Source organism: Chrysochloris asiatica, unplaced genomic scaffold (genome assembly GCF_000296735.1).
Source record: "Chrysochloris asiatica unplaced genomic scaffold, ChrAsi1.0 scaffold00006, whole genome shotgun sequence".
In the NCBI taxonomy this organism is placed as follows: domain Eukaryota; kingdom Metazoa; phylum Chordata; class Mammalia; order Afrosoricida; family Chrysochloridae; genus Chrysochloris; species Chrysochloris asiatica.
In genome coordinates, this window is record NW_006408524.1 from 27,967,670 (window position 1) to 27,985,674 (window position 18,005).

The following is an 18,005-nucleotide window of genomic DNA, read 5'->3' on the forward strand; positions in this document are numbered from 1 at the left end:
TGTAAACTTTTTCTGGATAGTTGTTGTTGTTTGTTGTACCATTGAGTCGGTTCCAACCCATAACGACCCTGTATAGGGTTTCTGAGGAGCGGCTGGTGAGCTTGAACCACCGATGTTGTGGTTCAAATGACTTTGCAGTCCAGCGCATTAATCCACAGCGCCACGGTCATATACAATATATGTCCCTTTGTGATTGACATATTTCGCTTAGCTTAATGTGTCTGGGTTCATCCATGTTATGAGGTGTTTCACAAATTCCCCATTATTCTTTAATGTTGTGTATTATCATACTTTGTTTATTCATTCATCCATCATTGGATACTTAGCAGTTTCCATCTTTTTGCTATTGGAAATAATGCTGTGGTAAACATGGGTGTGCATATATATATCTGTGTAATGGCTCTTATTTCTCTAGGACATATACTTAATACCTAGGATACTGAGTGATGTAGAAAGCATCTAAGACGATAGAAGGAATACACAGAGTCACTGTACCAAAAATAAATGGTTGATGTTCAACCCTTTCAAAAGATGTCTAATGTTCAAGAGCCTACAGTACTGAAGGAAGAAGTCCAAGGTGTGCTTAAGACATTGGCAAAGAACAGACTCTAGGAATTGATGGATTTTTGACAAGCTAGGGATAACATTGCAAAGAATGAATATTCCAGAACACTAATAGTGCTCGTGAGGAACATGTACATAGACCAAGATGCAGTTGTTTGTACAGAAGAGGAAACACTAAATTGTTTAAAATCAGGAAAGGTATGTACCAGGGTTGTATTCTTTCACTGTACTTATTCAATCTGTATACTGAACAAATCATCCAAGAAGTTGGATAATATGAAGAAAAACGTGGCATCAGGATTGGAGGAAGACTCATTAACAACCTGCAATATGCAGATGGTGCAACCTTGCTTGCTGAAAATGAAGAGGACTTAAAATACTTACTGATGAAGATCAAATACCACAATCCTCAGTATGGATTGCCTCTCAATAAAAAGGAAACAAAAATCCTCACCACTGGACCAATAAACAACATCATGATAAATGGAGAAAAGATTGAAGTCATCAAAGACTTCAATTTGCTTGGATCCACTGTCAACACTCAGGGAAGCAGCAGTGAAGAAATCAAACATTAGGCAAATCTGTTGCACAAGACCTCTTTCAACGTGTTCAAGAGCAAAGATGTCAGTTTGAGGACTAAAATGTGCCAGACCCAAGCCATGGTATTTCGATTAGCTTTATATGCATGTGATAGTTCGACAATAAATAAGGGAGACTTTAGAAGAATTGATTTGCATTATGGTGTTGGAGAAGAATATTTACAAGTACCTTGGACTACTAGAAGAACAAGCCAGAGTGTTCCTTAGAAGCCAGGATGGAGATCCTTCGTTTCTCATACTTCAGACATATTATCAGGAGGGACCAGTCCCCAGAGAAGGATAATCATGCTAGGTAAAGTGGAAGGTCAGTGAAAAAGACGAAGATTCCCAACAAGATGAATTGGTACAGTGGCAGAAGCAATGGGCTCAAGCTTAGCAGCATTTGTGAAGATGGCACAGGACTCGTCAATGTTTCATTCTCTTGTGCATAAGGTCACTAAGAATTGGACCTGTCTCGGTGACACCTAACAGCAACAACAGCATCTAGGATATTTACCTAGTAAAGGGCTTGCTGGGTCATATGGTATTTCTATTTGTGTACCATTTTACAGTTCAACTAGCAAATGTAAGAGTTTCCGTTTCTCCACACCTTTGCCAGCATTTGTTGTTTTCTGGGTTTTTGAACCTTGCTATTATTACTGGGGTGCAAAACTATCTTATTGTTGTTTGATTTACCAGCCACTCCTTGGAAACCCTCTACAGGGTCACTGAGTCAGAATCTACTGGTGGTGGTGGTGTGCTGTGAAGTTGGTTCAGGTTCATAGCAACCCGGTATAGGGTTTCCGAGGCTGTAAATCCTTACAGGAGCAGAAACCCTCATCTTTCTCCCATGAACCATTGGTAATTTCCAGCTACTGACCTTGAGGTTAGCAACCCAACTTGTAACCACTATGCTACCAGAGCTCCTACAATCTACTAGATGGCACTTAACAACAACAACAATGGCTAATGATACCAGTGTTTCTTTCTTTGTTTGTTGGTTGCCAGTATGTCTTCTTTGGTGAAGTGACTTTGCATGTCCTCTGCTCATCTTTGTAATTGGATTGTTGGTCTTTTTGTTGTTGAGGTGTTGGTGTTTTCTATAGATTTTAGAAATTACACCTGTGTCAAATATGTTGCTGCTAAAAATGTCCTCCCAATCTGTAGGTGCCCTTTTTACTTTTTTGAAGAAATCTTTTGATGCACACAAGTGTTTAATTTTTAGGAGGTCCTTAACATCTAATGTAACCTCTTCTGTTTGTAGTGTTGTGGTTATGTTTGGTAATCTATAGCATAAATTTCGGCCCTCAAAGTTTATCTTTTTTCTTTGATGGTCTTTATAGTTTTCAATCCTTCTTGAGTTAGTTTTTGTTTATGATGTGAAGTATGAATCCTGTTTCATTTTGCAAATGAATTGCTAGCACCATTGGTTAAAGAGACTATCACTATTCAATGGATTTTTTGGCTTTTGTCAATGATCAAGGGTCCATAAATGGATAGACTAATTTTGGGGTTCACACTTCTGTCCAACTGATCTATGTGTACCAGTACCAAGTTATTTTGACTATGGTGACTGTGTTGTTGTTGTTTTTTTTGTTTTTGTTTTTTTTTTAGTATTGCTTTGCTTATTCAGGGTTTCTTTCTTAAGGAATTTTTTTTTTTTTTTAACGAGTAAAAAACTTTCTTCCTTATACCTACCTATGTATTTCCCAATTCTGGTGCTTTCCTTTCTTTATATAGATTAACATTAACATCTGGTGTTATGTTCTTTCTCTCTGATGGGCTTCCTTTAACATTTTTTAAAGTATCGGTCTGTTGGTGATTAAATCTCTTAGCTTTCATATGTCTGAAAAAGTCTATATTTCGCCCTCATTTTGAAATATATTTTTATTGGGTATTAAAGTCTAGATTGATTTCCCCATCTCCCCCCTTTATCTCTAAAAACAGATTGCTCTGTTGTCTTTTGACATTGTTTCTGTTGTAAAGTCAGCTGTTGTCTGATCTATGCTCTTGTACATGACATGTAATATGTCTTGTCTTTCCCTGGCTGCTTCTAAGATTTCCCCTTCATCTCTGATTTTAATTAGTTTCATTATAATTGTTATTGTTAAATGTTGTCAAGTCAGTTCCAAATCATACTGACCCTTTATAGGGTTTCTGAGGAGCAGCAGGTGGGTTTGAACCACCACCCTGCAGTTCAAACCAACCTTGCAGTCCAGTACTCTTATACCACAGTGCCACACCAGGACCTTAGAGTTCTCTCTTTTTTAAAATTTCATGTTTCTTGAGACTAGGATTTATTGAGGGGTTTTTGTTTTGTTTTTTTATCTGCTAGATTGTTGTTGTTAAGTGCCATGGAGTCAGTGCCGACCCATAGCGACCTTATGCACAACAGAACGAAACACTGCCCGATCCTGGGCCAGCCTCACTATTGTTGCCACATTTGAGCCCATTGATGCTGCCACTCTGCCAATCCATCTCACTGGGAGTCTTCCTCTTTTTCTCTGACCCTCCACCTCACCAAACATGATATCCTTCTCCAGCGACTGGTCCCTCCTGACAATATGTACAAAGTATGAGAGACAAAGTTTGGCCACCCTGGCCTCCAAGGAGCACTCTGGCTACACTTCATCCAGCATAGATCTGTTGGTTCTTTGCTAGATTATAGTTTTCATCAAATTTGGAAAAATAAACCAACAGTCATGAAATTTTCAAATGTTTTCTGATTCCCCACCTTCTGTCAACGATGTATATTTTAGGCTACTTGAAGTTAGACAATCTTGGCATCATCTTTCAATGGTGTCTTTCACAATGTGTATATAATTTATCACCCTATTCTTTTGCTTTGATAGTTCTGAGTCTGTCTTTAACGTTCCATCTTGTTCTGGTGTGATCCCTTCATTTCCACTTATCCTGTGGACACTGCTGTAGCCTTTTATCTTGTCTCCTTCTAATCTTTCTTACCCTGGATCCACTCGCTGCCGTTTTCCGATTACCTTTACAAAGTCTTTATCTAATCTTACAAATTCAAACACCTCGTTTTCCCCAGTGCACACAATCCAGACTTTTCTGCCAGTCTATCTCCCCAGTCTGATTTTCTCCTCTTTCTAGACAACCCCGGAATACAGAGCACAACCACACCATGCATTTATACCTCTGCTTTCTGGAACAAGCAGTTCATCTGCCTTGTAGATGCCCGTATATTCTTCAAAGCACAGTTTAAATGGTCAAGTCCCTTCTCATGCTTTCCCCAGCATGTTGGTCATCCCTGCCACTCTGGTTGCAGTTCCTCAGATGACACACATAGCTGGGGCCTTTACCTTTGTGGGGGCATAGGCTGTTTTTCACTTCTGTCTGCCTTTCATGCTGTGAACTCCTCTGAAGCCAGGAACTTTATCTTATAATTTCATTTTCCTTGATTTGCTTCCAGTAGGGCATGAATAGTTATCCTACGAAAGAATTTGTTTTATTATGAAGACTTTGTGTTATGTAAATGATTATAATCATTTATCTGGCCTGACAGACTCCAGCTACCCTTCAAATATGTAATGTTTGGTATTTTCATTTCAGATGTGAGATGGAAAAACAAATTCTGGGGCAAATCCATGGAAATTGTTCCAATTGGCACAACACATGTCACTCTGCCAACGTAAGTTTTTCATCCTTGGTTAGAAACATGATCGAAGTTTGAGCCAAGAATCCCCCATCTTCCCTCAGGACACTGGGTATATATGTGTGTTTTCTGTTTATCTCTTTGATTGTTGTTGTTGTTAAGTGCCGTCGAGTCGGTTCAGACCCATAGCGACCCTGTATAAGGTTTCCAAGGAGCAGCTGGTGAGCTTGAACCGCCAACCTTGCAGTTCAAACAGCTTTGCAGTCTGACGCATTAACCCACAGCGCCACACCAGGACTCTTTGATAGTAGGTCCCAATGTTCTTTATTTTGAAAATCTCAAGTGTTCTTTCTCTCAAATGAAATACTTTCCAGAGACCTTGAATAGCTGCATTTTTAACTTATAGTTTCACTTCCTGACAAAATTAAGAATGTTAGTGTTTATTTAACACTATTTTCCTTTTAAGAAAGATATAACTATAGTATTGCAGGATCACTGATACTGCTTTATAAAGCAAAATGACCGTAGTATGTACTCTGCAACTGGGCTGCTTAGATTTGATTGCTAGCTCTGCCTCTTACGATTTAGTAATCTGTGGGCACACTCTTTAACCCTTTTACTCACCAGTCCCCTCACTGTAAAATGGGGAGAATAAACCACCTATGTAATAGAGTTGTTGTAAAGATTGTGTAAGTAATAAATGTATGTAAAGTACCTAAAATAGACTTGGTGCATAGTATATGCCATGTAAATGTTTGGTCTTATTATTAATATTTTTCTCATAATTATTATTTAACTTGGTAAGTAATATCTGAATACTTTCTGATTGTGTGTGATGCTGTAGGATAAGCACTGGACAGCTAACTGCAAGGTTGGTGGTTCAAATCCATCCACCACTCCTTGGAAATCCTTTACAGGGTCGCTATGAGTCAGAACTGATTCGACGGCACTTACCAACAACAACATATATAAAACTGTAAAATTCCCATACTTTCCCATTCCCACTTCCCTTTCCTAGCTCAGGGACTGTAGTAGACAAAGCACCTACTCTGGCTGTCAGTGCCGCCCTTAGTAAAGGAGAGAGTGGGCTGTTCCAGTGCTCACCAGCCACCCCACCCCCCCAGCCCAACACCTCTGACTCCATCATCCTCTCTGCCTTACACATTGCCTGTGGAGTAGCAGCGCATGGGATACCCAATGTGGAGTGGGCGTTCAGTCAGCATGGATTCCCTGAATGAAGGAGGCATGAGGAATTCATTACCTGGCTGGTTTCATCAAATAGCAGCTCGCTTGCGGGAGTGATTATTTCCCCCTTTGCCTCCTTTTTAGTTTCGGAGATCATTTTGAGTGGAACAAAGTGACCTCCTGCATTCATAACATCTTAAGCGGCCAGAGGTGGATTGAGCACTATGGAGAGATCATCATCAAGAACCTAAATGATGATTCCTGTCTCTGCAAAGTCAACTTTATCAAGGTAACGCAGGTGGCATGTCAGCTCTGGCCCTGGAAGGGCTATAGCAGAGCCAGAACTTCGGGACCCAGGGCATTTTGGGGAGTTTTCCATCCTCACCTTTGTGCCAACAGACACTCAGTGCCCCGTGCTCCCTGGGCCCAGCCCTCTCCCTGTCTCTTCACCACAGCCATGGCCCCCTCATGGCTGCCCTGCATCCACACTTATTCCCATAAGATCTATCCTCAGTACAGCAGCCAGAGGGATCCTTTTAAGACATGAGTCATTTCAGATCATTTATGTGACGAAAATACTCCAGCAGTTTCCATCTTACTCAGAGTGGAGAGCTGGTGCCCTCAGCATGTTCACAGGCCCTGAACTGTCTGCTGGGTGCAGGGAAAGCTGAACTGCCAGAATATAGCATGAAAATGTCACTCAACTTTATTCGTTTCCAAGTGTGGATTCTGTTGTAGCTAAAAATAGTACTAGACTTTTTGATTTATGGAGAAATGTCTTCTGTTCTTTCATAGAGATTTTTAGGTAATAGTTTTGAAAATTTTCAACTCTAGGGGGTTAGCGCTCCCTCTGCTGGCTGCAGTCAGGTACTGCATAAAATAGTCTCTGAGAATGAGCAGACCTAGCACTTGGGAAATTTTAAAGAAACGGAGATTTCAGCAACCACCTTGATTGGTTTCTAATTCCTTTTGATAAAAAAATTATGAGTTAAATTTCTTTTAAATTACAACCAGCGCTATGAAGACAGCTAGGGAATTCTACCTGTGAGGGGTGGTAAAGACCCTGGACTCCTGGTGTGGCTCTGTGGGATAATACGCTGGACCACAAGGTCAGTTTGAACCTCAAGGTCAGCAGTTCAAACTCAGCAGCCGCTCCTCAGAAAGCCTATACAGGGGTGCTATGAGTCGGAACCGACTCGATGGCACTTAATAACCCAAAGGCCAACCACACTACTTGGCAAATGTCTAAGAGTAGGCGTGAGCCTTGCCTTCCATTTCTTTATAGTTGAAGTCAAAGTATAAAACGAAAAATGTGTCTTCCATAGATAGTACTTATTCAGTTAAGGACTGCAGATTGAGAGTTAACTATTGACTTTCATTAAATAACTAAAAGTACAATTTAAAAACAGCACCCAGAGTTGATCAAGTCTGTGTGGTGTAGAACTCACACGCTCTCTGTTTCTTTTTCTTTTCTTAATATCTGGGGAATAGTACTAAACGGACATCTCTTATTTGAATTCTAGGCAAAATACTGGAGCACTAATGCCCACGAGATTGAAGGCACGGTATTTGACAAGACAGGCAAGGCGGTGCATCGACTGTTTGGGAAATGGCATGAGAGCATCTACTGTGGTGGTTCCTCCTCCTCCACTTGTGTCTGGAGAGCAAGTCAGTGACCACGTTCCTCAGTCCAGCAAAGGGCAGTGGGAGGGGGGTGAGGCAAGAGGAGCCACAGTCGGATCGGCATCCGCGTCCATTCAGACTCTCCAGCCTCCACCTGTGTGAACTCAGCTCGAGGCAGGCGCTGGGCCTTACAGCTTTCATCTAGCCCTCTCCATGTCTGTCAGCCACACCTGGCAGGCTGTTAGGCCCTGGGTTCTTAATTCTGGGAGGAAGCCAATGTTGCTCCCTAATCATTCTCTGAGGGGATACTGTAGTCAGCACATTTGCTGAACATCACTCCTGGGCTTAAGTAGACACTAAGAAGGAATGTCAGTGATTTGGTACAAGAGTACGGGCAGAGAGAAGGTTACTGAAATGGCAGACTTGGGGTTCACGTAAGAGTTGGGGAGCCTACAGGTTCACCAACACCGTAGGTGACTCTGATCTCCACTGTGGTTCCAGAAGGATGCTGAATCCTTGAAGCTGCCCAGAGAAAAAGGGCTCAGGAACCCAGACCTTCATCAACAAATACATCCCCACAACATTTTAAAGACATTTGTATATCTTCTAAGCTGTTTCCAAATCATAGTCATATTATACAACCTTTGTTTGGAGATGCATCTATTAGGATTCTTTAGGCTGATTTAAAAAAATAAACAAAAATCATTCTAATCATCATGGTTTAAACCATTAGGTTATGTGTTGCTATTTAACAATAAGAGAGGAAGCCGGTAGCTCCAACACATCTGTGTCAAGGACAGAGCTCACCAAAGACACATCCTACCATTCCCAGTGTAGTGGTGCGTTCCTCACGATTGTAAAATGTCACAATTCAGTATTGTTTCCCCATGTGATAGCATACCTAACAAGGAAGCAGAAAGACAAAAGAGCATTCTTCTCGCCTGCCTCTGTTTAGGAATGAAATATTTTCCAGATGTCTCCTGTAAATGTGTCTTTGCATCTCATCCACCTGCCCTGGATTCAACTCATCCCTGAACCAGTCCCTAGCAAAGGGGTGGGTATGGGGAGATGCAGATTGCCCTAAATGCATCTTTGGAGGAAGGCTACCTGAGTAGGAACAATGTTCCACTAACAAGTTAGATAGAGGCATGACTCTAGAGTAGGCACCCAGTGATGTTTCTTTCAGTGGGTACCAATCACATCTTCCATCATCCTCACAGAGGTTTCCAGGAAGCTAGAATGAATTAGCAACAGTGGCATTCTTTGTTGCTGCAGGGGTCCACAGACACCTGTGAGATTTTACAAGATACACTGCTATGGATTGAATTGTGTCCTCCCAAAATACATGTTGAAATCCTAACCCCTGTACTTGTGGTATGGTACTATGGGTTAATGTGCTGGACTGCAAGGTTGGTTTGAACTGCATGGTCAGTGATTCAAACTCACCAGTCACTCCTTGGAAACCCTATACAGGGTCCCTAAGGATCAGAATCTACTCGACAGCACTTAACAACAACGACAATACTTGTGGATAAAATCTGCTTTGGAAATAGGTTTCTTGTGTTAATTAGATCATGTTCAAGTAGGGTGCATACCAAATCTAATCATTACTGGGATCTAAAAAGAGCAGATGAGGCACACATGGGGGAAGAAAGTTTTGCCTGGATGAAGGAATACTGTTTAATTGGGTGTTGAACTTTATGTCTGTGCATTGGCCATGAGCGTTTCTACTTACCTTCTAGAAAAACCATGTTCTTCATGTATTACTGTTATATTGCTGCAAATTATCACAACCTTAAGTGGCTTAAAATAACCCTAATGTATTATCACAAGTTCTAGTGGTCAGAGACCCAAAATCAAGATGGTGGCAGGACTGTATTTCTTATGGAGGCCTTGGGGGAGAATTTATTCTTTTGCCTTGTCTAGCTCTTAGAGGTGGCCAGCATTTCTTGGCTCATCTTCAAAGCCTGTAGAATTGCATCTTCCACTTGGTCTTTCTGACTGTGACCTTCCTGCCTTCCTCTACTAAACACATTTGTGATTGCATTGAACCCACCTGGGTTAAGTCAGGAGACTCTCCCCATCTCAAGACCCTTAATCTAATCATTTCAACAAGTACCTTTTGGCTGCAAGATATGTTCACAGGTTCCAGGAATTAGGAAGTGGGTGTCTTTGGAAGACCATTATTTTATCTACCAAATTCCACTCTCTCAGTTGCTGAGGTGAGTGCAGGTATAGATTTTTAAAGACACAATAGGAAGCTTTTCTGTTAATTTTATGCTGCAGATACAAGAAAATCAAGACTAGTTATAGAAGAACTTATGAATGTTTCCCCCAAAATGACTCTACAGAAAAGTTCAGAGGAAGCATTTGTGGTTTTGTTTTTAAATGTATATTTGCTGTTGAGAGTGTACCCAACAGAACATACATTAACTCACCACTGTCTACATAGACAGTTCAGTGACGTTAATTACATTCTTCCTGGTGTTCAGCCATTCTCACTATTCCTTTCCTAGTTGTCTCCCCGCTTCACCTGCCCCATTAATGGGAACACACTGCCCCCTAAATTTCTCTTTTGAGTTTTCTTTACTGAACAATTCTACTTTTCTATGTCTTAATTGACCTGGGTGTATTTCTCTAACTTTTTATTGTGATCAGGGTGGAGGTTGTTACAGCAGACTAGGTTTCCATACAACAATTCCTCCACCTTTATTTCATGATGTTGATTAAAAAGCCCGTGATGTACCAGCACTCTTCCTACTTCCTCCCTGTGCTTGCTGAGTCCATTCATCCTTCTTTCCTCCCATCCTTTCCTGACTTTTGAGCTTTAGTTTTGTTAAGTGCTATGGAGTCGGTACCAACTCATAACAACCTGGTATAGGGTTTCCCAGGTGGGTTGAACACTGGCCTTGTGTTTTGTAGTCCTGTACTTATCCTACAGTGAGTGGGTTATATGCCTGGGTAAATGCTGCTCTTTGGATCTTGTATTGTTGGCAGTTCTGCAGAGAGCATTTGTGTTTGTATATGTGAATAGTGAGAGCTATTATGGATTTTATTTGTCTAGATTGAATTTACCCAACATGTAATTGTATTATTTTTAGCTGGGTTTCAAGATAGGGCAACAATACATCTAATATTTCTGCATTTTAATATGTAAGATTTAGGAGGGGGAGGCAAAACTTATTGAAAAGGAGGCCAGGGATGAAAAACAAACATTCATATTGTCCACTTTTCTATGACTTCAGTGCTGTTTAGGTACTAGACAGATGGAGTTTGGGAAGGCCTTGATAACCCTCAAATGAAAACTGAATTTGAGAGAGAGATGTTAATCATTAAATCAGATTCAGAATTGTTTTAAACATGTTTATTTAATAAGTTGTTTTTTCAGTGTTAAACAATATAGAATGAAATTTTACAGCATCATATAATTTGATATATGTCCCAGACAAAGGATGCTTTATCCCGGTAGATAGAAAAAAAAAATTGTAGAGAGAAGAAATCGTATATTTTAATAATATTAGAACAGTTTACAGCTGGGTGGGGGGGAAGAGGTTGGAATTATAGTAGCTGGCCACAGATGAAAACAATGTAGAAATTAAAATGTAACAGCAATGAATTGTTTCTTTTTCTTTTAGATCCCATGCCCAAAGGCTATGAACAATATTATGGCTTCACACAGTTTGCTCTAGAATTAAATGAAGTAGATCCATTGTTGAAGACATTATTACCACCTACCGACACTCGATTTAGACCAGACCAAAGGTAAGGATTTCATATAAGGTCTTTCTCTCCAGAAATGTAAAATTCTCTGCAAAGACTCTTACTAACTATCCAAGGCCACCAGAGGATCCTGAGAGAGGTAGATGATGTCTTGAGGCTTTAATGAACTATGTTGACAGGGAAGGATTGGAGCCCAGCTTAGATCTGTGTTGCGCTGCCTTTATTCACTGTGGTGGTGGTGGTGGTGGTTATGTGCCGTGGAGTCGGTTCCAACTCATAGCGACCCTGTGCAAGGTTTCCAAGGCTGTAAATCTTTACGGGAGCTGAAAGCCTCATCTTTTTCCCACGGAACAACTGGTAGTTTTGGACTGCTGACCTTGAGGGTAGCAGCCTAACTTATAACCACTATGCTACCAGAGTTCTTTATCATTGTAGAGACCCATTTGTATTGAAATACCAAAAAAGTGTTTCGTTTTACTGCTGTAATGGAGAGCTTCCCTTCTTATTGAGTATTTGAAAGAACAGGAAGCTATAGCACTTGGCTCCAACCCCATATGTGAATCATTTGGATGCACCAAGATCTATGTGTGGCATATGAGGAATCTTTTCATCTTCCTCAGCTTCAGTTTTCTGCACTGTAAAAAAAAGACTTTTTTCTACCCTAAATCCAAGACTCAAAAACCTGAAACCAAAAAAGAAAAGATCGATAAAACTAATTTTATTTTTAAAAATCATTGCTCAGCACAAAATAAATAAATATATATAACCAAAGTCAAAAGACAAATGGTAGCCTGAAACAATATACAAACTGTATCTTCCAAAAAAGTTTGTGGAAAAATGGAATTACATGATAATGGAATCTTTCCACGAACTTTTTGAAACCCCCTCATATTTGCCACTTGGTAACGTACACATAAATTCTTATCCCTATTTCAATATTTAAAAGTAATGTGGTTTCAGAATTTTCCTCAGATATGCTCTGTTGTCGTTGTTAAGCGCTAAATAATTGGTTCTGACTCATAGCAACCCTGTACAGAGTTTGCAAGGCTGCAAATGTTTGCAGGAGCAAAAAGGCCTCATCTTTCTCCCGCAGAGTAGCAGGTGGGCTCAAACCTCTGACCCTGTGGTTTGTGGTCAGTGCTTATCCTACAGGCCCACCAGATAGATATGCATACCCATGTGCAAAATGGCCACTATTGGGAACAACTAAAATGCCTATCAATAGGGAATTTTAAAAGTTACATATCACATACACACTAGCATATTATACAGTTGTATAAAAAGATGAAGATGTATATGTATTGTTATAGAAATTCAAGATACATTGTTAAGTAAAAAATAGAACATAAAACCAAGGTACAGACATAATATGAATATGTAACATGCTATCATTTATGTTTAAAAAAAAGAAGAGGATAAGAAGAAACCTATATGTTTGCTTATATATGCATAAAGAATCTCTAGGCAGATGCACAGGAAACTAACAACAGTGAGTTACCTGAGGTGGGGAGGAGTAAGTAGAATTCGAGACAGGAGGGAGAGAGAAACTTTACCCCAAATTACTATTATGAACCATGAAAATATATCACAAATTAAAAAAGAAGGATATATTTCTGAACTACCTCAAAACATTGTTTTAGGGGCTGGGAGGAGGGGTCTTGCTTCTGAGAAAGCATTTTAAGAATCTAGTCTTGGATAGATGCAAGTTTAGAAATAGTTGTTAGTGTGTTTTCTTGGAATCGCTATTCAGTTTTTCTCCTCAATGCTTCAGGTTTCTCGAAGAAGGGAACTTAGAAGAAGCTGAAATGCAGAAGCAGAGGATTGAGCAGCTGCAGAGAGAACGGCGGCGGGTGTTAGAAGAAAACAACTTGGAGCACCAGCCTCGGTTTTTCAGGTGTGTGAGGGGACCGTTGACAGGTACTGACCAGGTTTGATGCTTCTGGTGTGAAGAGAGTAAAGGGAGTGCTCCGTCCCTGGTCCCTGGCTGAGCGCCTTCTCAGTGCCTTTCTTGCCTCAGCTGCTCCAGGAGCTGAATGTCTGAGGCTGCTTGCTCAGGGTTCACTCTTCCTGGTGTTTTTCTCAGGCAGAGTAGTACCTTCACCTTTGGTGGCCTTGCTCTCCCAGCTGACCCAGCGAGTGTGCCAAGGGAGGGACTCAGTAAATGCTTGGGAAAGAAGAAAGGAGAAGGCACCAGAACCTGGCCCCCAATTCTGAGTCAGCTCATTAAATTTGTGTCCCAGGTTGGTTCCCCCTGTACACATATCATACACAATGACTATGATCATTAATAATCACTTTACCGGTTACCAAAATGGAAATTCCAAATCATCTAATTCTTGTATTGCCAAAGTTCCACGACACATGAGCTTGGATGTGGAACATTTACTGTAATTTAAAAAATAACTTGTTAAGAAGGTTTTAGTAGACTTAAAAACTTAGAAGATGTGAAGGAAGGAAGGCCTAGGAATGTAGTTGATTTATTGAAGGAAGCTGTGGAATGTTCCAAGCTAGGGCCTGGCTCTTGCCAGGGCGCAATACAATTTTAGTACTAAATGAAAACAAGCAAGCTTAGAAAAGCTGCAAGACCTGCCCTGCCCTACCCTTTACATCCTAATCTTACATGTAGGGGAAACAGAATTTTTATTTATTTATTTTTGTTTAGGTTTGGCTTAGTGGGCAGACAGCATCAATAATCTGTTATCATCAGTAATAAAATATGCATTCCAAACAGCAAAGCAGTAACTATCAAAGTTTTAGTCCAAAAACATAATACTCTTCAAAACACCAACGAGATATCATCTCATACAAGCAATAACAGTGAAGTTCAAAAAAAGCAGAGGACAATAAATGCTGGCGAGGATGTGAAGCGACTAGGACCTTCCCACATTGCTGGTGGAATTGTGAAATGGTCCAATCACTCTGGAAAACAGGATGGCGCTTCCTCAGAAAGTTGGAAATAGAAATACCTCAGGACCCACAAATTCCTCTACTTGGTATTTACCCACAAGGAATATGAGCCCTAACACAAGTAGATATATGCACATAGCAGCACTATTCACAATAGCAAAATGATTGAGACAAAAACATTATGCCCTTTTCCATAAAATTGTTGTAGACTTTGGTCAGTCCCAGCTGATGATTTCTACAAACTCAGGATATAAGCAAATTGAAGATTAACTGGCCAGAGTCTCATTTCCAAATATTTCTGACATTGTTTAAACACTTAAAAAATAAGATTTAAAAATGCCATTGAGTTGATCCCAACTCATCATGACCCTGTAGGGTGGAGGAGAACTGCCCCATCTGGTTTCCAAGGCTGCTGTCTTCACAGAAACAGACAGCCACAGCTTTCTCCTTGTAGTAACTGCGAGTTCCACCCGAGGACCAGAGACACTCAAATTCTCTTTTGCAAAGGCCAGAGATGATTCCTGGTCCTATCAATTGGTAGACACAAGCATAAACTCTCAGGCAGATTCTTCTACTTTTTTCTTTTATAAATCAGCAAGTTCTATTTTTAAAAAAGGAAAATCCACATAAAGATGTGCATTACAGTATCTTTTGTTGTTGTTGCTAAGTGCTGTTGAGTTGGCTCTGACCCATAGCGACCCTGTATTGGTTTCTGAGGAGCAGTCTGGTGCATTAACCCACAGCACCACATCAGGGGACTCCACAGAATCTTTTAGGATGATTAAAAATTGTGTTGAACCAACCTGTTCAAGGACTAATTAAGGAGATATGACACCTCAGTTTTATGTAAAAGCATTAGAAATGATGTCCCAACATCTTGGGGTCACTGAAATATAAGACTGATGTAGCCTCTGACTCAGACCATGCATATACAAATTGCAGCTGAGGTGGCAATGACTCTCCTTCCTTTGGATTATAAAATTGTTGGAGTATTATTTTAGCAGGAAAATGAAAAATGGGAGAAAACACCAGAGTTGTTTGGCAGTATTAGCCTTGCTTGGGCCTGGGGATGTGGATATTATCATTAACACCTACTGACTGTTACCACTTACCATTGACACTTACTGAGAAACAAAGTAGAGATTTCACCTGATGGTGTCCCATGAACACCAAGTTTGATTTTAGCTGCATGTCTTAGTCACGATGGTTACTCTCATCCCAGCCGTGTTTTATATACAACACACTGCTCCTGTCTCCCACCCCGTCTCCCTCAGTAACACCACTTTCCACAGTGTCTGTCTTTGAAAGGAGGCCTGGGCAGTATAAATAGTCACTGCACTCTGTTACTAACTGAAAGGTTGAAGGTTCGAGGCCACCCAGGTACCTTGAGGTACCTTGGAAGGAGGACCTGGTGATCTGCTTCTGAAATGTCAACCATTGAAAACCCAGTGGAGCACAGTTCTTCTCTGACACACATGGGGTCAGAACCAACTCATTGCAATGTTTCTATTGTTGTTTTGTTTGGAAAATTTAAAGCTCGAAGTAACAAACACAGTTTCCTGACTTTCAGTTCCCTCTCTGTCCCCAAACTGATCTATCAGGGATTTTGAATGGTTGTGAGAAGGGGGTGGGGGTGGGGGCAGCGGAACAAAGGAAAAGAAAGAAATGGGATTTAAAAATATTTCCAAGAGTCTTCAAGAAATTGTTTGTTTGACAGGAAATCCAATGATGAGTCTTGGGTGAGCAACGGTACCTATTTGGAACTTAGAAGAGACCTTGGCTTTTCCAAATTGGACCATCCTGTCTTGTGGTGAAAAGGAAGACAAAGATATGTCAGTGTTGATGCTCGGGTGTTTACTTTCTGAAGCCGCACAAATCTGTCTCTATATTTAAAAGATCTTGTCTAAAATGATTAATTGTGCTTATCTTATCATTGTAAGTATTTAAGTATATATTTTCTTTCTTGGGTTTCTTCATAGTTTTAACTGTTACCATGATTGTTTATATGAATGTAGAACACGGTGAGATTTCTTTTTATATAGGAACTGTTTCAAATGAAAGACTGAATGTTAACATGTGGCTTAAAAAAGAAGCTTTAACACTAATTTTCCAAAGGCTAGGGAAAATTCAAATTAAAGTTTTGCCTTATAGAACTATGTTGGAGTTAAAAAGGAAAAAAAAATCAGTCTCTCCCCAGGTGCATTAAGAAACCAGAAAAAAAAAAAATTTATCCAGGGTTACTCACCCAAGCGTAAGCTACCCAAGTTTCAGTTGGTAGCTCAGATCTCTTTTTGCCTCAGATAGCTCTTGAATTACTCATATAGGGTAATTCAGCCTGTGCTGGAGTCTGAAGCATCCTACTGTTTGCCTTTTGTGGTTGAGGGATGTTATAGAATTAATGGAATATACATTTTTATAGAAAGTGAATATAGCTCCTTCTGAAAGAGGAAAAGCATTTGCACTCATTATTTTGTTGCCTTATGTGCAAAATTATACCCTGTTGCTGCCTCATTAATTAAATGCCCTAATGCCACCTCAGAGAAGAAATGGGAAAGTTTAGCGAGACCTGAATCCTTGATGAATCAAGAAACTTTCCTGCTTCCTGCCCCAGCCTTGCTGCCCTCCTGTTAGGCCCCATCTCTTCTGAGTGTTGAAAGTCCCAGTTTAATGTAAAACACACCATGCATCACACACAAACACACACACACACACAGCAATTTGACTTTCTAAAAGGCTGACAAATTCACTAATGGTTTTAAAGAACTGAAGATGCTTTTCTTAAATACTGTTTTGGTATTTTCTACCTCTTGATAAGTACTATATTTTAGATCTTGTATAAAAAGTTTGACCATCTGCCTTATAGACAAATGTAGAGACTTGATGTTCTTCCTTTGTGCTGTTTGTCTTCTGATAAAACGCTAATTACCTTCTTGCCCTTTCCTACACTTATTTATATCACTATTTTGTGAGTTTTGCAGCAGTCTCAGATAATTGGGATTAGAACCACTGAAAGGGGCAACTCTGTCTTTTTTTAATGTGTTATTCTGAATTAGAATAGTATAATTGGTGTAAGCCCTGGTATGGCTCCATAGGATAAGCACTCGACCTCAACATTGGTTTAAACCACAAGGTCAGTGGTTCAAACTTACCAGCCACTCCTCAGAAACCCTTATACAGGGTTGCTATGAGTCAGAAGCAACTTGACATCACTTAACTAAAGCAACAACAATTGGTGCACTAGTTGAATTGTGTTATCAATTCAATTCCAGATTTCATCAAATCCAAAGCCTAATTTTTTTAAGCCTTCTGCTCTCATGTCAGTAGCAATTCTGTGGGAACTAAAGTATAATAATGTGGTTATAAGATTTCTCCAGAAAAACAATTGTTTTTAGATACGTAAAGAATCTCAGAGCATATGGGATACTGTGAATGAAGAGTAGAGTAAATCGCAGAAAAAGACTGCCTGAGTTTTCAGTGCACCTCCAGTAACCAGTTGGACAGTATCATGGTTTCTAAATGGAGAGTTATTTAAAGTGGATCAGTAAGTAGCCTTTTAGAATCTGTAAGTGACTGGCATTTTAAACCACTAAATGGCTGGTTACATATTGGATTCACTTACTCCATTTTATCCTGACATGATGATGAACACAATGTGCATATCATTTCCATATCTAAGCAGCTGAATGACACAGTCTCATTCTTTGCTGTATTCTTTGTTCTTTTCTTTGAAAGCATCCATCCAAATTCTGCTCACAGACATGAGGAAACTGGCTACAGATTTTAAGGGTACTCAAGGAGAAAACAAATCTAGTTTT

At 40.1% G+C, this 18,005-nt stretch overlaps 1 protein-coding gene across 4 annotated transcripts in view; it reads left to right on the forward strand.

Annotated features, from left to right (window-relative positions):
- OSBPL3 (oxysterol binding protein-like 3) overlaps positions 1-16,695 on the forward strand; it is a 124,223-nt gene extending 107,528 nt beyond the window's left edge. For 3 of the 4 annotated variants that reach the window (XM_006832205.1, XM_006832204.1, XM_006832206.1), the window contains 6 exons: positions 4,713-4,791; positions 6,085-6,229; positions 7,464-7,608; positions 11,199-11,325; positions 13,055-13,177; positions 15,908-16,695. In XM_006832205.1, the coding sequence (XP_006832268.1) occupies positions 4,713-4,791; positions 6,085-6,229; positions 7,464-7,608; positions 11,199-11,325; positions 13,055-13,177; positions 15,908-16,004 (716 nt within the window). In that variant the 3' untranslated portion in view covers positions 16,005-16,695. The remainder of the gene's footprint in view (positions 1-4,712; positions 4,792-6,084; positions 6,230-7,463; positions 7,609-11,198; positions 11,326-13,054; positions 13,178-15,907) is intronic. The other variant, XM_006832203.1, reaches the window with a different exon arrangement.
- The last annotated feature ends 1,310 nt before the right edge of the window (positions 16,696-18,005 follow it).